The 24455-nt window shown below is 35.8% G+C and overlaps 2 protein-coding genes across 2 annotated transcripts in view; one reads left to right on the top strand and one right to left on the bottom strand.

The window, feature by feature from the left end:
• Positions 1-322: 322 nt before the first annotated feature.
• On the top strand, positions 323-5439 carry LOC306881803 (CD48 antigen-like). The gene is made up of 6 exons (XM_079436083.1): positions 323-601; positions 1181-1489; positions 1825-2085; positions 2200-2301; positions 3323-3363; positions 4371-5439. The coding sequence occupies exons 1-6, from the start codon at positions 553-555 to the stop codon at positions 4533-4535; spliced, it is 927 nt and encodes a 308-aa protein (XP_079292209.1). The 5' UTR covers positions 323-552; the 3' UTR covers positions 4536-5439.
• A 5323-nt stretch (positions 5440-10762) lies between these two features.
• LOC306881069 (supervillin-like) overlaps positions 10763-24455 on the bottom strand; it is a gene marked incomplete at both ends in the record, with an annotated part of 38348 nt that continues 24655 nt past the window's right edge. Inside the window, 23 exons of the mRNA XM_079434969.1 lie at positions 10763-10849; positions 12945-13100; positions 13465-13589; positions 13749-13892; positions 13992-14147; positions 14679-14812; positions 15049-15256; positions 15825-15930; positions 16017-16171; positions 16451-16748; positions 17645-17792; positions 17879-18054; positions 18358-18503; positions 18595-18742; positions 18830-18966; positions 19286-19441; positions 20121-20293; positions 20525-20696; positions 20943-21023; positions 21133-21228; positions 21838-21988; positions 22796-22876; positions 23851-23895. Coding sequence (XP_079291095.1) covers positions 10763-10849; positions 12945-13100; positions 13465-13589; positions 13749-13892; positions 13992-14147; positions 14679-14812; positions 15049-15256; positions 15825-15930; positions 16017-16171; positions 16451-16748; positions 17645-17792; positions 17879-18054; positions 18358-18503; positions 18595-18742; positions 18830-18966; positions 19286-19441; positions 20121-20293; positions 20525-20696; positions 20943-21023; positions 21133-21228; positions 21838-21988; positions 22796-22876; positions 23851-23895 — 3279 coding nt within the window. The remainder of the gene's footprint in view (positions 10850-12944; positions 13101-13464; positions 13590-13748; positions 13893-13991; positions 14148-14678; positions 14813-15048; positions 15257-15824; positions 15931-16016; positions 16172-16450; positions 16749-17644; positions 17793-17878; positions 18055-18357; positions 18504-18594; positions 18743-18829; positions 18967-19285; positions 19442-20120; positions 20294-20524; positions 20697-20942; positions 21024-21132; positions 21229-21837; positions 21989-22795; positions 22877-23850; positions 23896-24455) is intronic.

The raw sequence follows: 24455 nt of genomic DNA, 5'->3' as shown, positions 1-24455 counted from the left end.
AGAATAAAAGTAATATGATAGATCTATTGTGTATACCTATAGCTATAAAATTTAGCTGCTTATAAGTATGTGAAAATATTTAGGTCTGATATCATTGTTGTGAATCAACGCTTTAGCTGCTCACTGTTATGTAGTGTTGTATTTTATAAGCATATTAATAAACTGTGCTGGTTAGTTTGATTCTGAAGCTGTCTACACCTTGTGTGCATTTGGGGTCCTTAACGTGAAGGATGTTTTGAGAAGTGACCATACAAACGGGATGTGGGTAGGTGTTAAAGAAGTGAGACGAGGGGTGAACATGAAGTGGAACACCGTACAGACCCTGTGAAACAAAAACATTTCCATTTACCAAGTACAAAGTTAATTTCATTTTGTTATGTAGCTCCCTGGCCATCTTTGACACTGTGAGTCTTTATGGGTGGAATTTCACATGAGCTCAAAAGAGAAGTTTTAGCCAAAATTCCGCTATATTTACATTTTGCCTTCTTTTACACTCATGATTAGTCACTTGCCAAGTGTCTGACTAGCTATCAGGCATTTTTGTTTGCTTCAATGGAGTTTAGGCTGCTGCTGACCTTAGTTCTTTCTACGCACATCTCAGGTACAAAATCTAATCATTTTATTATTCTAAAGAAGTCTTTGATTAATACTTTCTTATGGTGACAAATCACTAAACCGAGGGGCAGTTTTAAAATTCTCTCTGAAATTAAAGTTTTAATTCCTAATGCTTAGTTACCAGTCTTTTTGTGGTATATTTGTCAAGTCTTTTAGAATTTCTTTTGGCTTATCTTCAAAACTGTTTCACTGAAATGTTTCAAGGACTTTATGAGACTTAACTGATTTGTTACAATAAAATATGACCACACCAGAAATATGACCACACCAGATCACAGTGTGGGATTCTACAATGATGGAAATCCCATAAGCCTTTGTAATTGTGTAATCTGATGTCACCATTATTATTATGGTTTGTTTCACTGTTTGGTTGGGAATTTGGACTTTTTTGGCTTGACCTTGTGTTCTTTACTGAGAGAAACAAAATCTTGTTTTTATGCCACAAAACATAACTAAACGAAAATTCAACTATTTAGCTTGTGTCAACTGATTACTGTTCATGAAAACAGCAAGCAAACAGGTACTATTTATATTTTAATAAAATACTTATTTTCTTTCTCCTCAGGGTTCAGTGCTGAGATCTCGGTGTTTGTTCAGACGAGAGCTTCTCTTCAACTGGATATAAAGACACAACAAGTACCAGAGTTTGACGATTTATCGTGGAGTAATGAGAAGTCAGAGAATATAGTTAAATATTTTCATATAACTAAAGAAGTAAGACTTCACCCTTCCTACAAGGACAGAGTGGATTTCAATGCTAAAACCTTCTCTCTGACACTGAAGAACATGCAGAAGACAGACAGTGGACTCTACAGAGCAAGAATAAGTGGATTAACGAACGAAGATTTTGTCACATACAGAGTATCTGTTATAGGTGTGTGATGTGTAATGTTTAGTTTAAGACTGCAGATAAGACAGTTTATATTTGGAATCTGTATCCTTTATTTGAAAACAATATAAATATGTAATGCACAACTAAATTCTGTTTTGACAATTTTTTCATACTTTTTGTTTAATGACTTCAAAACCTGCTTCACATATTTTGGCATGTTAACAAAATTCCTTATGCTCATTTCAGGAAGTCTCTGTACAACCTAGCATGAACAAATAATGTTTGGTACTGGTTTACTAAAGTTTTGAACTGGCAAATTCTAGAATTTCTGAATCGGTGTATTTGGCCTTAAACATTTTCATATGTGTGTGTTTCAGATGCAGTGGAAGCTCCGGTACTGACTGTAAACTCAAGCTGGTCCAGGCCTGACCCCTGTAGCTTTACATGTAAAGGAAATGACATTATTATCAACTCTATCTATAATAGTAGCAGCTGTTCTCAAGAAGAAGCGACATCCTCTCATAACTACACTCTAAGACTGAACTGCAGCGGTGACTCCATCATGTGTAACTATAGTAACCCAGTGAGCTGGGAGACTGACACAAAGAAGGTTAATGAACTCTGCACAGTTAATCAAGGTACGTCTTTTCTCATATAAGGATTAGTAAATGTGTGGCATTGGACTGGAATTCCTGTTTAAACTTCAGTATGGGAAAACTGATGATTTTCTGATGTTCTTCTTTCATGTCCAGAAAGACAATTAGCTAATGAAGCATCTTTGCATCTCCTGTGGCTCATTCCCACTTGCCTGTTCACAACTGGTTTGTTGGTGTTGGTAGGCAAGAAAAAAAAAGGTATCATAAAGAATTTAACATTTTATATTAACTGCAACTAGAAAACATTTTAAGAGTATCTCTATGAAAATAAAAAACTCTACATTTATATGTCAAATGTGTTTTAATAATTTTATAAAGTGGCCAGATGATATCAAATATGTGTGCTATGATTATAAACTGAATGTTGGTTTGCTTCATCGTTTAAAGCAGTTCAGCAGTAAGAAAAAATTCCAAAAACTCTCATACAGTCCTTACAAAGGCATCACGTAGTAATGTAAACCTACCCTTTTCTACAGCGATTTCTGGAAGAGAATACAACTTCATTGCTTTTGTTTAATTTGTAAAATGTAAAATTTGGCAGACCTCCAAAAGGGAGTTAAATACTCTAATGGGGTAGAAGTACGCCAAAGGCGGATGTACTGGCTAATTCAGGAACAAAGTAACTAAACAGCTATAGAAAAGCTTCTGTCTACTCTTCAGCTAAATAAACGTTTAAGCTGTTGTTGCTTGTTTTAACATTACATTTTCAAATTAGAACAGAAGCTTGAACACATCAGTGTTCCTGGATTCATATCCCGAATTACATTAAAGTAAGGTCATAAAAGCTACATGCATAATACATGTAAAAGAAATAGCACACTGCTGTTTACAATAGTTTGAGACATAGTTTTACATGTTACAGGGCTTGCCAGCTTTTCTTGTTAACTAGCCACAAATTTCCCATTTCTGCTTTTAAACCCTCTGACTCACTCGCTAGGCTTCCATTAGCAATTCATTTACTGTAATCATGCTTCAGTTTAATTCTCAGTACTGCCACGGGTGATGATTATAGTGTGAGCGAATATAACACTGAATATTCCTTTAGAATGTTCCAGATGGAAATCAATTTTTTTATCGTTTTTGGTATATAAAAGAAAGATATATCTTGTAACTGATTTTTAAAAAGCGTTTTAGAGCAATAATTTGATCATATGTGTTGTGTGACTATACACTGAAAATTGTTGTCTTGAAAATGTATGTTCTGCTTTAAACATCACAGATGCCCAGCAGAATGAGCAAACAATCTATGCAGAAGTTGACGTAAGTTTACTATTCTTCATTAACCATTGATTCTAAACAAATGACATCACGCTGTCTGTTGTCTTTTAAAACACGCATGCAACAGGTTTTGTAAATCTAGGTACAGTTTTTGGTAATAATTCCTACAATCTCAGAAAAAAGGTATAAAAGCTGTTACTTGGGCATACCCTTTCAAAAGATACTAATATAATATGTACCTTAAAGGTACTTACCTGCACCCAAATAAAGTAGATTATCCCTATTACAGTTCATTGGTATTTCTTATTGGTTATTTACTGTCACATGGGCACAGGTGATTACTTATATTTTCTTCATTATTTTTTAAGGCGGATTACCTTTTATATGAAGGAAAGGAGTAGTGAAAGCCAACTTTCTGTTGATTGCATTGGTTTGAATTCTGTATGTGTTCAATGCCTCATGTCCTCATATCTCAGTCTTATCAAGTAAATCAAAAGCAAGCTAAAATTGTCAGCCTTCTATTTAATGGTTATGAAGACCAACCGCTATACTTAGCCTCTATATGGCTGTTGGATGTCGCTATCTGTAATATGAGCACATATTACAGGTGAAGATGAAATAATAATGACTCTAATTTCAGTTACAATTAATTTCAAATTAACTGGTTCATTTGAATTAAATGAAGTGAAGACAAGCTTAAGTGAATGACACTCAAATGATAAAGTTATTATACTTGTAGCTTATTGTTTGGGAAACAACCTGTCAGTTTGCATCCAGTAGTTGTTTAAATGGTGATGGGTGGTGATGGCGCAGTGGATAAGACACATGCCTTTGGTGTGAGAGACCCGGGTTCGAATCCACTGTGAGACACCAATGTGTCCCTGAGCAAGACACTTAACCCCTAGTTGCTCCAGAGGCGTGCGACCTCTGACATATATAGCAATTGTAAGTCGCTTTGGATAAAAGCGTCAGCTAAATGAATAAATGTAAATGATTTATTGGGATTTTTAAAAATGACCTGCAGCTGATATTGTCCTTTTTTATTTCAGACTTCATCACTCACAGAGAGGAGCAAGCCAGATGCAGCAGTCACTATCTACTGTACCATTCAGCAGCAACCAAACCCCCCCACAACTGAAGCTGAACACACGATTTATGCTGTGGTCAGTAAACAGCCAGCTGGGTATGAATCTGCACATCCACAATCAGAGTAAAAGTGAACTTCTTATAAAGCTGAACCCTTACATTGATTCAAAGTAAGCATTCATGTGTTCAGGAAGGCAGTGTTATTCTCAGTGTAAATAAGCAGAATATTTACCATGTGCATTGTAGTTGATTTATGGTGTGTTAAAGATATTTGTATATGTAAATTCTGTCTTTTTTAAAGCAACAGTAAATTTATTTTTTGTTGTAAAATTGTTGTATGTGGCTCAGACAGGAAAATCAAATTTCTGTTAGAGATTCCTCACCGCCTTTGCAGGCAACACATGAAAACAACATCCTGGAAAGTATTTCTCAAACTAGAGTTATTTTGAAAGTTATCTTGCCCATTCACCCCCATCCTTCTGAAAAGACACAGTTTAGTATACAAAAAGTAATCCCATTTTGTACTAAAGGAAATACGATTATTGGACTCAAGTTCATGGAGTATGTCAGTAACCGATCTGGTATCTGTGTACTGTATCCAGACAGCATCAGTGATTATAAATGGTATAATTTGCTTTTGATGTGACGCTTGTTTCTGGTGTCAGCCATTAAGGGCTTGTCTCACTACTTTTTGTTATACTGACCTCCATTCATATAAATTTGAATTCAGAAGACAGGAATCACAAGATCATGTCAATTTCACTTTATTCCAAATTTGGTGAACTTCATCCTGCACTTGATGCAAAACCAATGTAAGTTTACACCTATTTAGATGGGTGTTTAAGTTTGACCCCCTTTTTAAGGTGAATTGTGATTGATTCTCATTTTGGGTTGTGATTAATTGATATGAAATACTGCCATTCTTTTGCTCTTCTCCTTACTTTCCTTCATTCTGTATATATATATATATGTTTCGCTTAGTTTAGTTGTATGTTAGCTATAGTTTCATTTATTAAATCCCTTATATTCACAATTGATTGTCTCTGTGTTCTGCTCACGATTCGCTAAACTACTGCTAGTACTGTACAAGTAGGAAGGCTATTGTTCCTTGACCAAAATAATCTTTCCTAGAATTGATGAATAATTATATTGTCTGCTCGGTGGACGGACAGATCAAATAATTATAATATCGATTCTGCTACAGTTAATTCTAAGATCTAATCTAAATATGTATTATTAATTATAACCAGTTATAATTAATGATAAATATTCCCCTTTTGAGCTAATTGTGCTACATCACATTTCTAGACATGACCAACACTGTCGACAGACTGATTAGACAGAACATACATGCATTAAACTAAACGCAGTTTATGCTAAAGAATCTGCAAAAAAACTAAAAAGCGTTGCAAGGCAAAATAGAGCAAAACCGTCACATAGAGCAAAGACATTTCTACTTCAGTGACAAACTGAAATCATTTCTATAAAGCTGACAACGGGGCTATACACAAACCAATAGATTTGCAAGGACTCCATGAAAAGCCCTGTTTGTTCAGATGAATCTCACCGGCTGGTTGCAGCTTTCCATTGGATTAAGGTCTGTGCTCTGTGTAGATGATTCACTGCATCTGAACCTTTATAACAAACCATGCAAACGCAAAGTAACTACTGAATCCTTCACAAATGGGTCATTTTACAAGTTCAGTTATATTGCTACAACATGAAAGTTTTCAGTAATATTAAATACTGTAGTGTTTTGCAAAACGGCTTCCATTTTTGTCCCATTAAGCATTACAATATCCCATAATTCCAGCCAATCAGAGACGAGGCTGCTAAATTCTGATTGGCTGCCTTGACAACCAATCGCAACATTCTTTGCATTACTGATGACAGCGAAGAGGAAAATACAGTGCATGCGTAATTATGAAAGTTGATATTCTGATCATATTTCCATAATTCCAAACATCAACCTTAATAACTACTATTAATCTTGTATTTAATCACATATGTTGTGATTGGTTGCCAAGGCAGCCAATCATAATTTAGCAGCCTCGTCTCTGATTGGCTGGAATTATGGCATACTGTAACGCTGGGCTGTGTTGAGCAAGCGAGCCGTCGCATTTAGAGAGCACAGGGCACGCATCAAGGGAGCAAGCTAGTGAAAAGTTGCACGCGCAAAAGAGAAGGTCTGCACACATCCAAAAACTTATTTTAAATGCAAAATTGTTTGTAGTGCACCACAAAATTCAGATCGCGCACTTGCATGCTCAAAATATGATTTTACGCGTGCAGAATTGTGGCAGAGATCAATGAAATTAATTATACAAGCTTTACACAGAATGATTTCATATAAAGATCTGATCACAGCAGACTTTATACTCCACATATAGGCTACTTCCATTCATTTACTGTCGTACATATTCAAATGCAGATATGCGCAAATGTAAACTCTGTGGAAATATTTACAGCAAATGTTTTCAGTTTATGAATTATTAATATCATAGACACTAAGCTTGGAAATCATATCCTGCAACCCATGTTTATACAGTGCAGGTTCTGAAATTAACATAGAACCTGAACAAAACTGAGAATTGTTAAACATTTTTTTAAAGCTCGACAAACTTTCCTGATGAAACCATATGTTAGACCAAAAACCGTAAGAAAGTTCTTAAGTTTGACATACTGACAGCGCAGTCCATTTCAGTTCATTCTCTGTAAGAAAAAAGGAAAATAAAGTTAAAATAGGCTAGTGCATACTTTAAAGTTAAGTTACTTGAACACAGTTCACCTTGAATTGCAGTCTATTGTACGTTTTTTTTACCATTTAAGAGTGAGTAAAAATCAAATACAAACTTGTCAGTTCTCAAAGCAAAATAAATAGTAGTCTGCATCCTGTATACTGCCATATCGCACATATATAAACACAGGACGGTGTAGGCCTACATAGCATTGTTAAATAATATAGCCTATACTTATGCAGTTCAGCTAGCTGGTAAACATGCCATGAATACCACATGTAAACATTACCAAACGCATGGAGAAAAAAGAAAAAGAAAAACACACAGAAGCTTGCGTTTCCATTCACAATACAAGAGCCGCTGCTCTGGCAATAACAAACTCTCTTTAGTTTCGTTCTGATATAAACACTTGACTTATGAAACTCGAAGCTGCGTTGACAGAAAACCACGTGGCTGTTTCAGTATCACACGGGTTTGATGTTGTTGTTTTTTGGTTAATATTATTTAAATGTTATATAGGAATATTAATTAGCTTCAACAAATCCAAGACATTTTTATTAACCATGGTGTCGGACAGAGCCCTATTTTGTGTTTTATTTTATTTTAGTTAGAGAACTGTTATCATCTATGAACAATGATAACAGATAAAAGATAATGATATAAGATAAGTCAATTATGGAAGCAGAATAATGACAATAGTTTTTGAAACAAAGCATGCCGAATTCCACAAATCGAAAAAAAAAGATGCATTGCAATTAACAGTGCTTGCATATTAATGCCTTGTATTTCCAGGGCTTGCATTTTTAGGTCCTCAAATTTAACATAGCTGTTTATTTAAGCTGTGAATATTTCGATTCAAAATATTTCACACACATTTTCACAATTAAAAATTCAGTAATTCATATTCACCTTCCAGAATTCCGTTCCAAAATATTCAATCTGTTTAAAAATACGATGTATAATATTCGACAGGCAAATTTCGGTCATTTTATTTCACTTTCCAAATTCGCTGCCACACATTCAGTGGTTAAAATTCGGCAGAAAATTCAGCGGTGCACATCCGGGACCCGAAGGAATAGCAGTAGAGCACGCTATTGATATAATTAGTAACTCACAACATTTATTAAGTTCATCTTAAATACAAAAACAGTCATAAAATATTTTAAGGCATGACACCCATGTGGTACTTAAGTAAAAAGTCGGATTTTATGCTTAGTTAAGGAGTCATTCTACAGAAATGTCCACTTTTGGTATGGCAAGATGTCTTAAAATAGATTTCTTTTTCTAACATTTAAACTTAGAACACATTATTAGATTACCTTTTGACTTTAAGAATACATAAATGACAGTACTTAAATTTTTTTTTATCTTTTGTGCATTTATTTACCCATAAGGAAGGTGACAGTAACACAATTTTCATAAAAATGCATTTTAAAAATGTCAGCTGCATCAAACCACATGTTGTCAATCATGGTATACTCACTAAATTAAGTAGATTAATCCATTTGTATTCTATATTTTCCCTAACAATAAAGCAACTTTCAACTAAAAGCAAAAGTTCAACGAAAAGCTATGAAATCATGAGATAAATAAGAGAATTTCTGTTCTGAAAAGAGACAGTGGACTTATCATGGGCCTTTCTTCATAGATCTTCAGGAAATAGGAAGGAGGAAATCAAGTGATGTCATAAGTGTGATTTTTTTTTTCAAAATAAACTATTTTTGTTAAACCGCAACACCAGTGAAACAACTCCAGGGGACTACTTTCATTATTTTATAATATTTATTCACCATTTAGTTCATTTACATCATATATTTAATAGTTATTAATACATTGTTGTATTTTAAATGGTAATACCAGTTTTGGATCTCAAAATAAAGCACTTTTTCTCTGTACATGGCTGTGGTGCTTGGAATTCTATAGAATTAATTAAACAAACATTGCAACATTGATGGCTCAAGAAGGTGTAATTGTTCAAAGAACATAATTGTTCCATTTTAAAATCTTAACCCTAAAGTGTTTTTCAAGTGTAATATTTCTGTAAAGGCTAAGGACAGAAAAATGGAAATTTTTGCATAGAATGGCCCTAATAGAACATTAGGCTAATTTGCCCATCGCCCGTTATAGATTAACTAACATGATACTTAGTTTAATTACTGGGAATATTTTGAATAGCCTATAAAAAGAAAAATTAAGTAAAACATAAGCCTACTGCTGTGTCAACCCCCATCCCCCCAACTGTGCCCCCTCAAAAATAATAAGTGCATGACGCCCCTGATGGTAATAGTTTCAAAAGCGGTCAAGTCGGTAAAACCGTGCTAAACGTCCAGTAGCATATAAATGGCAAAGAGAGAAAACGTCTTGAATGCGTTACTGTTAACAGTAAACAACTAGTAAAATTAAGGACTACATCCTAGAAAAACCAGATGGAGTACCTTATGTTGAATTATATGAAGCTTTTCTTGAAGCAAACGAATTGAAAAGAAATGAAAGTACGAGCTGTTATATATTTTTTTAACTCATACTTATTGTTTTCGCTTTTTATTTGTGTTGAGTAAATGTAAAACATAGGCAAAATGTTATTAGTTTACAACAATGTAGTAGCTAAATGACACCATTATATATGAAAGAAAAATGGAAATATGGATGTCTTTAGAAGAAATAATATATTTGTATATATATTTTTCCTTTCTTAATAGAACACCGTTAGATTTAAAACATTTATTTTTCATTTTTGAGTGTTGAGGCTAAAAGACAAAACATATAATAGAGAATTGACCTTATCAAACACATAGCCTACTTTTTCCACTACTGTAGCCTTTGTTCCGTGTCGCCCTAGAATCAGTAAGAAGTTATACATAAACTTAGACAAAAAAAAAGATTTTTAATATGCTTTCTTTATTCGCTATTTCTTTTATCACAAAGAAAGTCTCTGAAATGCAGACTATATGTTTGGTATAGAAACTGTACACAAAAGCAAGGCACTATACTGTACATTTAAATTAATATCTTTTCTTTCTCTCGTCCATCATTCCATGCTGTCCGAATACAAACAAACATGTCCCTCACACCTCAAGAAAAAGAGACCAGCACCAACACAACCAACAGCCATTCACACGAGAATAAAATGACAGACGCAGCATGTAAACTCCTCTCAAAAAGGAATATTCTAAGACACGACATTTAGAGCAATCACACAGGATTTTCTGCCATTTCATCGTTTGCTACAAAGTTTATACAATTTCCAATTACTCAGCAGACTTATCAAACAAACACACATTACAACAAAAACCCATCGCAGATCGTCCCGAATTCATGTCCTGATTTAGATGTTACATGAACATACGCACTGTTCACAGACCGCAAATCGTCATACATGAACATGGTGAGGAGACATCACCTCCACAGACTTCATAAATACATCAAAAGTGGACGCCACAGCAGGTGAATCTGTAGATCCTAAAGTGACCTTTGACCTGACCGTTTACACTGCTCTCAGCGCACAACCACCTCCCTTAACCGAAAGAGGTCTAAATGCTGAGGTGAGTGCAAAACCGGTGGTCATTTCCTTAATGGACAGTCATAATGTTGTCACCGTGATGACTTTAGTCAGGTTTCTAAAACAGTCCTTTGGCTTTTTTTAGGTTCACTTGCTTCCAACCAGGCAGAGCGTCAAACTCTTCTCTTTTCATGTCTAACACTCGCTGAGAACAAAGAAAATATTGCAATGAGTGAAGAGAAAAACACACAGGCATTAGATACACATACATTAAGGTTCAAAATTTGGGGGCTGGTAAGATTAAAAAAAAAAAAAAGTTTATGCTCACCAAGGATCCATTCATTTGATAAAAAAGCAGTAATATTGTTAGATATTATTACAGTTCAAAATATCTGTTAGGAATCTGTGATGCAAAGCTGAATTTTCAGCATCATTGTTCCAGTCTTCAATGTCACATGATCCTTCAGAAATCATTCTAATATGCTGATATGCCACTCAACACACATTTCTTATTAATGTCAAAACCAGCAAACGATGATACATTTTATTTCAGCATTATTTGTTGAATAGGAAGGTCAAAATAACAGCATTTATTTGAAAAAGAAAACTTTTGTAACAAATGTCTGTGCTTTGCCACTTTTGATCAATTTAATGGATCCTTGCTCAATAGAAACTATTTCTTTCAAATAAAATAAACCTTACTGACCCCAATCTTTTGAACGGCAGTGTATGTTCACAAGTAATCGTAAATTTGCAGAAGAGGAAGGACAAAAGGGTTACAGTAACACTGTGTCTTAGCTAGGCGCATTGTTTTTAATGGATATACAGATAACAGGAGAGCGACTTTGGACCAATCAAAATTGACTGTGGGTGGGGCTAATCAGCCTGACCTTCTTGCCGTTTGTGCCTGAATCTTGATTAAAAATGATGTATGTGCGTTGTGTTAAAAGACTTTATAGGTCCCTGCAGTAAAACAATGGGAGTTACCAAATCAGTGGGCGTGACCAAAACAGAGGGGCGTTTTTCAACCATGTTACCTGATTGGCTGAAGTCACAGTGATGGGTAGGTTTAGGGGTAGGGTCAGTTAAGGGGGATCATTTTCATTGCATGATTTAGAAAGACCCAGCCATTTGAAAACGCCCACAAAGTCAGAAACGTCCACTTTTGCTCTGCAGAGACCTCAATCTCATTTAAAGTGCAGACACAACTTTAACCAAGTCAGTCATAGACTGAACAACGTACTCAACCAATGATGTGAGTTTGGGGCGGTGCCACTGGTTTGTCAACCAATGGCAGACTTTACATGCACATTGACTGATCGCCTAAATGAAGGACCACAGAAAGATTTCAAGAAAACACTAAGAACAAAATGCAGTCTTGTTGGACTGGGACAAAGCACAAATGTACAGACTTTATCAGAGTTGGTGGTCCAGGGGTCTCTGTCTCCTCTGTCTCTGTCACAGCAATCACTATCTGTGAGACACTAATGTGGAAGAGATATGATTTATTACATGTTTATCGTGTCGCGCCTAGTTAGGACACTGTGCTCTCGGTATATCATTTTCAGAAACTTGTATTGCTGGAAAAAATCTTGTGAGGATAAGATCTGTTCACACTGTGTGTGTGCTCTGTGCATGCATCTGTGCTTGTGTGATTTGTTTAAAAAGTTCTCCAAGATTCAGCTGGACAAGAGAAATCCAAAGTGTGCAAGAAACAGGGAGAAAAATTAAGCATAAAAGTGAAGCTGTCAGGAAATAGTGGCACAGAAACATACTGTATCTCTCCCACTGACTTCAGTCCATATCAGAGATACTTACCCACTCAGAATTCCCTACAACCCCGCCTAAAACGGCAAAACATTCCATTCTTAGTATCTAGTCATGTCATGCATTAAGAAACCGTCAATAGGCTGAGCAACCTGCTTAACCAATTATATATGGCAATTTAAATTTAAAAGATAAAAAAAGAATTGAAAATTTAATATTCAGTAGTAAAAACTGTCTTAACAGAATCAATCTTATATTTGTTTTACATAATTGGTTTTGTTTTTCCACATAAATCAATTTCTAGATTAAGTTTTTGTTGTTTTATTACCTGTCTTTAATTATAGATTGTTTGCTGGTTGTTATATTTCTGATGTCTGTATACTGTACACTAATGTTATGTATTGTTCCTGTCTTATAAACAATTTATGTGAATAGATTATTCAGGGATGTGAACATTTATGCATCGGTTATACATTTTTACACCAATCCCAAGATGCACAGGTGAACTCTCTCATAGAAGTGTATGCCGATACCTCAAAGTCCTCGTCGGTCAGGTACATCTCGATTCTCAGCGGGTCGACGCCGTGGGGAAGTGGACGGGTTTGCAGTGTTGCTAGAGGATAAGTGCTCTGACAGAGTCGAGCCAGAACATCCTCCACCAGAATGATCTGGTTACACACCTCTGCCTCCTGCGCGCACACACACTTAATTTTTAAAAAGAGTAAAACCTTTGAAATTTGTATAATGAATGTATATTTTCTAGTTTCTAGCTAAGATCTAAAAGAAGCACAAAGCTTGGTCGCTACTGACTTGCATAGTATGGAAAACAATACTATGGAAGTCAATGGCGACTTTCAACTGTTTGGTTTGGAACAACTTGAGGGTGAGTAAATGATGGAATTTAAATTTCTGTGTGAACTATCCCTTTAAACACTAACTTAATGTCTGCATTTCAGTCAATGATTTCTGTTTTGCCAAAGCCGAAAATTTGATTTCTGATATTCAAATGTAATTAATCACCGACAGAAATACAACACGTATTCAGCATCTCACCCTCTCTGTGATTTCAGCAATGTCCTCTCTGTGCTCCCAGCTGGGGAACATGTTTGTGAAGGTCAGAGGCTCTAATCCAGCATGGATCAAGTATGACTTCTGAGGCTTCTTTTCATTCTTTTCTGCTAGACAAAGAGAGGCATCAGTTATCTGTATTCACAGCATACGTGGACTCGAAGCTGTACGTGAAGCAGCATATAACATTACAAGCTGCTGGTTCAGATGCACATTTCCGGTTTGCTGACAGAACTAAAAGATGATTGGCCAATCAGGCTGTCAATCACCTCTGCAGTACTGCAACACTGTTTCCATAGCGCACTTCCTGTCTGAGTCCCAGCGGATGCGGGCAGAACCAGTGCTCTCTGTATCCTGTGGCCACCAACCCTGCCACAGGTAAACTTCATGATAGTTATCCACTAGGAACAGAGCTAGAAATAGATAAAGAGGGAGAAAAACATGCATCATTATTTATGACTCATTGTTTCCAGCCCGAGAGAAAAGAGTTCATGCGTGTCATTTCTTTTTACCTGGCTGAGGGGCAGAGTACAGATCCTCCTGCAGGAACGGCAGGGAGCAAACAAGATCTGCGGCTCTGGATGGGTTGAAAAACTCCTGCGCCACAAACTCACCCGAAGAACTACTGAGCAGGAACAGACGCGGCGTGAAGTTGAACTTCCCAGGGTCTGAAAAAAAGTTAGAAATATTGAAATAAAAACAGAAAAAAGTTAGATGAAACAGAGAAAAAAAGTCTGACTGATAACGGTTTATGAATTCTTGGTTATATTAATTTGTAGTATGGCTTATGTACATATGTGAGCCCATTTCCACCACATAAGAAAAGAAAAAATCATGCTTTGATAAATCATAATTTTATAATCGGTCAGAAATGTGAGATAAAAAGTTGAAAACATGAAATTGAAAGTAAAAGATAACTCAAAATTATGCTCTTTGTCAGACTAAAACAAAAATGTAAATTTTTATTTGAATTTTGATAGTTAATTTTAATTTTTCAACTGTGTCATAATTGACTTCTCAATTATGATTTTTTAAATTTCATTATTATGACTCAGTTTGTCATAATTATGATTTATGATTCTTTTGATATTAAGTAGCAGATTTTTTTTACCGTGTATGTTAGAGATTCATTATTGTCTGAGAGATCATCAACAAACTTCCAAAATCATGCATCCCCACTCTCCTCCGGTGTGTTGTACCTTGAAGCATGCAGTCGTAGGCCTTGCGGTCCTTCCTGGCTAATGCTTCCCAGAATTCCACTGGCTCGCCACCTTCCTCACATTCATGAATGGTCACATTGCAGCTGCTGTGAAGTCCCGCCTCCAGTGGCCGTCTTGGAAACACAAATATGAGTCAGATTTCAATCATGACATTTTTTTACAATGTTTTTTTTCTTTCTGACCCCCAAACTTTTGTTTGCTAGTGTATGCTCTGAACTCAGTTTTATAGTGCTAAGTATAAATGTGTAAATTACAACAAGGAAACCAAGTTAACCTTAAGCAAAGCTATCCTTAAAAAAATGCATGACTTAACTAAGCTATCCCTAAAAAAAATGCATGAATGACTCACTGTTCTTTAATCTTCTCTGCGGCGGTTCGAGCGACATGCCGTGAGTGTGTTTGAGTTTTGCAGCCGTGCCACAGGTAGATCAGGGCTTTGCTGATGTTCAGAAGGACCATTGAAGTGCGTGATCGCAGACTGCTGCAGTGACATGCCACTTCCAGCAGATGGCCCTCTACAGACACCTCACCACGCACACAATACAGACACCAGTCATCTGAAACACAGATTACAGGGGGGGACAAACAGTCAAATATTAACATGCTGGCATACAGCTTCATGCACAGTACACTAATTTCTTAAATGCACTTGAAACTATTTTTATGACTTAATGCTTAAAACAATAATGTTACTATACTGTTCTCACATGAGCTCATCACACGCAAATTATTTATTAAAAATATAGCTGTTTTTGCATTTTTTAAATTCAATATTGCGTAAAAAAAAAAATCTTGATGAAAGATCAAAAATAGATAAAAATTGCTTCTGGGGCACATGTGATAATGCAATGAAAGGTCAAATGCACTGTGAAAAACAACAATAAAACTAATAAAAACCCTAATATTTAGTTTAACTGCATGTCATGTGACTAATCAACGTTTACTAAAATCAATAATCAAGTAACTGTAATCTTATGAGTATTTTAGAAAGTAATACAATCTAATTACAAGTGCTTAAATTTTTACATTATCCAGATTGCATACATCAGTTACTACTCATCACTGTTCCTAACAAATCCGAAATTTGAACTGAACAGGAGCATTGCAAATATGCTATCCTCTTACTCTGAATGTTCTCCTCTTCTTCTTCTCTCTTCCCAGAATGCACAATCATCCCTCCATTGAAACACTGCAGGAAACAAGGCGGCTCCTTCCCCTGCTGGACCTGCATCTGAATATGAGTCACCGAAGCACTGAGTCAATGAAAGAGTGGAGCAGAAAGCAGTCAAGTGTGTTTAGTGCAGTATCTCATCCTACCTGTGCTCCTCTCTCTTCATCCAGTTCAACAGTCATGAGTGCAGACGTTCCTTTTTCACTGACCGTCGAGTTTCTGCCCTGCCAGAAGAAATAGCAGCACTTCTCCCTGCCGGGGCCTGCACTGCGCACCTGATCCGGCTTCTGCCTGCTGCCCACTGCACATAGACACAGTAACACGCTAAGAGGAGAGTACTGACAGTTTTATACCAGCATATGAAAAGAGCATGCATTCTATACTTCAGTAATAGAATTTTCCCGCTTACTGCATAATGTCAGTCCTAACAGTGTTTTAACTAAGTAAATTGTATTAAAATTATTCTGATAAACTATCTGATGTTTAATCATATTTTACTACACAAAGTACATGGATATAAACAACTATTGCAAACGAAAAAAAAAAAGGCAAGTTCATTTGTCCCAGTGCTGTTACTAACCTGCTGCGCTCACCACGTACTTCCATTTCACCACGTAAGCATCTCCCTCGTGAAACTGACCAATGCTCTGCTTGGGCAGTCGGCTGTAGTCAAACTCTAGGATGTGCCAGACGTCAACAGAAACCGTGCTGATCTCCAGAGAGCGCATGCAGTCGTCCGAGCCGTTCTCCACTGGACCGTGTCCTCGACCTACATTCTGACCGTCCAGAACTGTACTGATGGGCGAATGCAGGACCGGCAGCATCAGAGAGGCGCTGTATGCCTGGCACTCAGAACGGGAATCTGTGCCCGGAGACTCCTGAGAAGGGAAGAGCAGCGGTTTAAAGAAGAGAATAAGAAAATTAAAAAAAAAGGAAAGAAAAGTTGTGCTTAAATCAAAAGAACATCAACTGAACAGATGGGAAACAAGAATTTCCTTTTTCACCACAATACGCAATGAATTAAACGCAATAAAAATATTTTGAATATAGTTGTATATTGTGATTATATAATGGTGTTATTGTGTTTGTATGTTTAATATTTGAGTTTAGTTTTCTTTCTTAGACATGTTCGAAAGACTGAGGTCATTATAATCTTTTTGTAAGAAATTAATACTTTAAGACATTAAATTAATCAAAAGTGACAGAAAAGACAAATGTTTTTGAAATACTATTAAAAAATGCTGTTCTTTTTAACTTCCTATCCACCAAAGAATCTTGAAAAAATTCTCAGTTTCCACAAAAACATTAAGCAGCACAACTGTTTTCAACATAAGAAATGTTTCTTGAGAAGCAAAACAACATAGAATGATTTCTGAAGGATCGTGTGACACTGAAGACTGGTGTAATGAGGCTTTGACATCACAGAAATAAACTATTTTAAAATACTTTCAAATAGAAAGCAATTCTTTTATATTGTAATAATATTTCACAATATGACTGTTTTTACTGTATTTTTGAACAAATAAATGTAGCCTTGGTGAACAGAAAAGACTTTTCAAAAAAAAAATATTTCCAACTCTGCCTTTTTTAATAGTGTAGGTATTCAATAATTGGTTCATAATTGCAAACAATGATGAAGAGGAATCATTATCAGAATCAGTACATTGCTCACAATTCACATCCCTAATAATAACAAGTCAAAGGATTTTTTCCTTTTATGTTTTGCAGCTTGTCATTGAACCAAAAGCAGATACTAACACACACAGAAACTCACCTTCTGCTGAAAGGGGTGCTCGATGACATTTTTAGGTGACAGTCTAGAAGCATCTTTCCAGTCCAGGAATTTCTCTTTATAAAGGCATGTTTCATTATGTTCGGTCAGTCTGCCAAAAATGGCCCAGTCTGGGCGACCTTGACCTTTCCTAAAAAGAAACCATACACATAACTTTACATCGTAATTAGTGTGTGTGAAACTTAATATAATCAATTTAAGTAAACTCCTGCGAACCTCGGTATGAGTGTGTTGTGTCCTCCAGGGTCCAGAGGGTTGATGTCACAGTTGGTATAATCAAACGTCCCGTTCCAAAGGTGCTTGGCCAGCTGAAACGCCACCTTCCTCTGTGCCAGTGTGACCTCTTTACCATGCCACACGTACACTTCACTACCAAAATCAAACACTACCACCTAACATGAACAAGAGAGCCAAGAAAAACAAATATTCATGATTAACATATATTCAAATAAAATGAGGAAAAAGTTATTAAAATGTCAAAATATGCAAAATACGCAACTACAAAAATAGAATTTTCTAAATGTTTAATTCTCAGTTACATAATATAAATCATACTAATAAATGTAGTTAGATACATAGTTTAAACTTAGTTACATGCAAATAATGCTAAAATGTTTCACATTTAATAAAACATGAATTTAAGGTATTAAACAATATCTAAAACCTCAAAAAGTCACAAAATATAATTTTCTGACCTCTTTAGAGCCCAAAAGTGAACTACGAGGAACTTTTCCCCAGAAATCATCATCAGGAAGCAGTTTATCGTCCACAAGACGGAAGATACAGTTAGTCTCCACAATGGCACTTTCAAACATCTCATCCTCGTCTGGAGACCCGGCCGCTGTGATCATTACACACACACACACAGAATATTATTATTCATTTCAATTCAGATAATAGCACATAAATGCTATCTATTTTAGGGTACATACAGTGGTAGTTGGCTGGTCCTCCCAGGATCTTCCAGAACTCAGTAGCTGCAGGGCTTTGTGCATTCACTCCTTCTTCGATCGTCTCTACCAGTGATGCTCGACAACCAAGATCATGGTTCAGCTGGATGAAAGTGGCCAGTTCTGATGCCTAGATGTCAAATGGAACAACATAGCACTGAATTACAAAGCTTTATGATGATATGAAGAATAGTGTGCATAAGAAGTCAGATGGTACTTTGGCTCTTTCAATGACATTTGCAAACTCTCCGATCCAAACGAAGCAATGCTCAGGCGTAACCAGCAGAAAACAGTCACCGCTGTTCAGAGAGGACACTCTAGGCTCCACTAATCTGGTCTGGACATGACGTCGACCTGGAGAACATTCATGCACATACAGTTTAGCACACAACCACTAAAACACATACCTGCTGCAGTAAAATATCAATATTACAATTCATATCAAATTTTGTGCCTTCTGTGGGTATTACACTGTATGTCAGGCTTAATGCTAGTTAGGTAATTTGTCTGTTTTCACAGAAAGCCAATCAGAACACATCTGATGTTTGGACTAATATGATTTTACTGTGGGCATGCCTTTCCAGCTTAATGTGACAGAAAAAAAACCTTTCCATGGATCACATTATCACATCATTCCTGGTTTGGAGACAGTGTTAGAGAACTACAGACTGACCTTTGACCTGCATGAGCATGAGTTTTTTGTAGGGAGCTGCGCTGTTATTGGTCATCTGCTCTGAGACGCTGACACTGCGCAGACTCACGCTGCTGTATCTCTCTTTACTGGCCAAACCAGCCAGAGCTGCATCCGACAAACTGGAGCTCTTGCTCACTGGAAAACACGTTAAAAACAACATTATTACAATAGAAAATTAAGTATTTTTAATCTTCTAATTCTGTTAACAAAATTTGATTCATGTGAATGCAAATTTTCAATGCAGAAACTTTTTTTAAATGTTCTGCTTGCTGAACAGCAGTATTAAGAAATTATTTCTAACTCACTTTTTTCCATTTTTTGTATAAAAAATGTGTTTTACAGCCCTTTCACTTTTTCCCTTTCCTTTCCTTCATTGTTTTTATGTTGTTCTCAATAAAAAAAACTTTTATGAATGAAGCAATGTTATTTTAGTATTATTTATATACTACTATTAAATTTATATTAGTACAATTACTATTATTTATATTAGCTTTACATATTATAGTACTTAATATTTTGAAAAATTATACTTCTCATTTTAATTTCAGTTTAAGTTTAAGATTAATTTTATTATTTTTTATTAATTTAATATTTTTATTTAGCTTTATTTTATTTTTATTTCAATTTTAGTTTTAGCAATTTTAATCCTTCAAGCTGAACTTTTTTCAGTCATTTATCAAGTTTGATTTTTTAGTTTGTAATCTAATATCTATATATTATTTTTTAGCTTTATTTCAATTGCTGAAAATATTTTTAGTTAAGAATGACAACAGTGAACTGAAGCACATTTCCATTCATTGCATTGTCTACTCACTTTTCTCCCGTTTAATTCTCTTGGTTTCTAGCTGACCAACGTTCAGTCTCTCCTCGGTGTACTCCTGTCGGATGTCTTCTCTTGCAGCGAGAATCTTTAAGGGGTTCCTGGAGGCCTGGACATTACGGGAGGGACGAACGGCCCGCTTGTGCTGCACCATCGCTGATGTCAAGCTAGGAGCCAAAGAGAGGCCAAAAGACAGAGAAAGTGCAATAAGTAGCTTTAAATGAAGTTTAGAGCCAAATGTTGCATTAAAGATTAATGAAGCAGTAAAACTACAATATGCCGTTTAAAAAAACAACAATTTAAAAATATATATTTTTTTTTTACAAAAAATAATTTAAATATTTTTAAATCTAAAAATAAAATGCTTGTACATATATTAAAGAAACTCAAAATCTTACGTTGGAGTTTGTTTTCCAAAGATGGTATCAAAGTCCTCATCCAGATGCATCCTGCTGCGGGGAATATCTGTCATGTGGCGGTAAAATTTTGAAAAGATCTCATCATCCAGTCGCATCACTTCCTTCACAGCTTTTTCTGTCACCGTCAAAGTCGTCTCCTGCAAACCTGATACTGAGAGAAAGGAAAGGATTGAGATGGCAGTGCAATAGAAAGAAATTGTAATAGAAATGTTTCACAACACACAAAGTCATGATGGTTTAATTAAAAGCTCCATTATCAGGTCACTGTGACGGTGAATGAAAAGATTTTGACACCAAATTATGCAATTATGATTTCTACTTTTACCTCAACAATGGGCTCATAACATCCTCTTCTAAAAAAACAAAAAAATACAAGAATTTGCTTCAATCAACTCACCTTTACTGTTCAAACGCCCTAAAAACGTCTCCAGCTTTTCCAGCTTCTTATCAGACTCCATCTCTGCTCTGGCCTCAATTTCTGCAGCACATCAGGTTTTTGCCCCAGTTATTATGGTGCAACAACAAACTCTCAAAGTCTGGTTCTTCCAAACAAGAATATCTTCTTTCATGAAGTGTGTTTGTCTAACCTTCATGTGGTTTCGAGATAGCTGGCACACTGCTCTTCAGTTTAGCAGAGACTGGAGACAGAATAGGGCTGATCACTGCAGATGAGGCAGCCAGACCTGTCAGGTAAGCAGACAGGTAAAAAAATTAATACGCTACCCATGTAATGTTATTCTATGTCATTAAAAAATCTAAATTAAATGTATATATAAATTGTATGAATGTTTAACAAACATTTATAATTATACATTTGTACCATGATTTACAGAAGGCAAACAGTAGAATGTCATTTAGTGTAACAATAGTTTATATAGCAAAAATCTTTGTTAGGTATATTTAGAACATGAATCATCTTAGATTATTTAATGATTATAGTTCAGCCCCCCAAAACTAATTAACTGTCATTTTAAATCTTTATCTTTGCCACTCTCCTTCAAACTTGTAATAATATTTAGTATGATTGCTTTTTCTTTTACAGGACAGAGTATGCATGTTGTTTCAATTTTACATTATTATATGTGACCCTGGACCACAAAACCAGTCTTAAGTCACTGGGGTGTATTTGCAGCAATAGTCAAAAATACATTGTATGGGTCAAAATGATTGATTTTTATTTTATACCAAAAATCATTAGGACATTAAAGTAAAGATCATGTTCCATTAAGATATTTTGTTAATTTCTCACTGTAAATATTTCAAAACAGAATTTTTGATTTGCACATCCTAACCTTTTTTCACCATCCTGGCAGCCACAGTGTACTGGCTGGAGTCATTGGCCACGCCCTTCCCTGCGCTCTGCCACGCCTCCTCCCGCGTCGAGATCATCTGCTTCCTTTCTTCAATAGACATCTGCCCCTGCCCCTCCCCCTCTTCAAGCTTCTGATTACATGAGACAAAACAGATATGATGGCTATAGATCATTCTGACCAACGACTTGGACATAATGGACAGATAATTCACACGAGAAGGTCATCAGTAAACTCAAATTGTACAGCCCATGTCAAAAGTGCTTTAAAATCATTAGAATATCACCATCCTCTTTGCTGTTCATACAGTACTGAAATCTGCCAGTCAACAGCAAAAGCCAAAAATGCAGTAATCCTTACTCAAAGTGCTCTGCATTTCCATCTAAATTAGATTTACGCATTTATGCTGCCAACGCTCATTTAATGAATGCATTTGCCCTGAGTAAATCTACAGAAATTTGGCTCTGCTGCCTGTTTCTCTCAAAGAAATACATGTTTTCTACTATCATCCACAGTGAACCGAAGAATAAATTATGCAAACTAATAATACGAGTCTATTATAAACAAAATCAAACCAGACTATTTTTACTTGGTGTATTGAAGCACAGATATGCATTTAACTAGAAATCGTTTCGAACCTCTTAGAATTTATACAGCAAGGCATTTACTTGCATAACTTTTGTAACAGCAATATTGTCTTCAGCCTTTTGTTTTCATACTTAAATACATGTACACAAATAAATCAAGAACTAGATTCAAATCAAAGAGAAAAAAGCAACTCCCATCTCATCTGACACAAACCAATGTTCAGAACATTCTAGATTAATACAGATTATCTGGTGGCACAAGGATGGAACAGACAAACAAAGAGGAAACTCGGACCTTTCGTAGAGTTATGTTGCAATTGAAATGGTTCCAAAATGCACACGCTCTCTCTTACCTGGCCTTGTTGTTCTACATATTGGCATTTTGGGGTAGATGGGAGAAGAGGAGGAGAGTAGGTAGAAGAAAAGACAGGCTCCTACAGACAGGAGAAGGGGAAAACAGGAAGTAGACAGAAGAAAAACGTGAATGAAAGAATGAGAGAATGATTACAGGGGGTAGATATGAATGGAAGAATAGAATTCACAGAGAATGAATGTCAGAGAATGAATGAGGGAAAAGGCAAAAGGAAAATCTGGACTAGTGGTTCTCAACTGGTTTTACTTCAAGCCAAAGATTTTTACATTGGATATCAAGTGGCAACTAACACGGCACCAAAATTGGTTATTGTACAAAAATTGAAATCTAACAAGATTAAGAACTGCCAAAACTCAAATATATTAACATGATATAAGATAGCTGACCTTTCTGATTTCTATACATCATAAAGGTTTCATGTTCTTGGTTAGCTATATTTTATTGAACATTCGTTTCTGCTGACCATAATGGTATCAGAACAGACCAGTCACCTATTTTTGAGATGTGACCCATCAGTTGAGAAGCACAGATCTGGTCCATCTAGAAAAGCAAGGAGCCTCATCTACAATGTTAAGTGTATTTATTACAGCATGTTCATAAACATTTCAACCGCAGTATGGTTTTAGAGAAATGCAAATATTAACTTGCTATAGCCACCTTATTTGTTAACATTAGTTAATGCATTAGCTATGTATTTTTACAACACTTATTCTTTGTAAAAGTAACTACTAATAAAATAAAATGGCTAATAAAAATACAATTATTAATTGTTCGTGTTAGTTCACGTTAGCTTACTAATTCTGTTAACATAACTTTTACTTTTAAAAATGCTAAAGTTTAATGTAAAGCTTTACCAACTGAAATGTGTAAAATATTTTACAGTGAGCTATAAAATGAGGTTAATTTAGAAGATAAGGCAAGCCGCGTGTCAGTCCTTTAAGAAAAAGCCAATCAAACTGCAGATTTCAATAGCAGGCCAGTCTTCTTGCAGCTAAAGCCAAACTTGTCTAGACAGACACTAATGTAGACGCTTACCCAGAGCTGCTCAGATGATGTGAACTCTCTGATAACAGTCTCGTCCTAAACACACAGGAGATGCGTGTGTGTGTGTGTGGTTCAAAGAGCTAAAACCGGAAAAATTCTACATATCCATTTGGTGTGCAAGACCTGGCCTTTATCAAGACCTGGCCTTTCAGATTAGGATAAACTGAAAACCCATCATTCCTTTAACCTTTGCACTTGCTGAATTGAGAGTAACACGATAACTCAGGAACGCACAGGTTTCTATATAAAACTCTGTGAACACTGAAAATTACACAACGTCTGAAAAGATGAATACCACACATTTTACTACACCACGCTGTGAAATGACTCAGACGGTGTAAAGTACAGGTTTCAGGTCTAGGCAGTCAAGTCACAGCTTTGCCTACAGGAGTAAATTAAGGTGTTACGATTCACAAATTAGTATAACACATCTGATTCACGGTTTTGATTGGCTAGAATAGTTCACCAAACATTAAAATTCACTTTAAGAACTTTACTTTCTTCCAAGGAACACAAAGAATGATTTTTAAAAGAATATCCATTTCAAGTCCTTATGGCACCATTAGAGATGTTGCATTCACATGTCATTCTTAGGT

Source organism: Barbus barbus (genome assembly GCF_936440315.1).
Source record: "Barbus barbus genome assembly, chromosome: 15".
Taxonomy (NCBI): domain Eukaryota; kingdom Metazoa; phylum Chordata; class Actinopteri; order Cypriniformes; family Cyprinidae; genus Barbus; species Barbus barbus.
The sequence above is the reverse complement of the archived record's forward strand: the minus strand, read 5'-3'. Positions and strand labels throughout refer to the sequence as shown.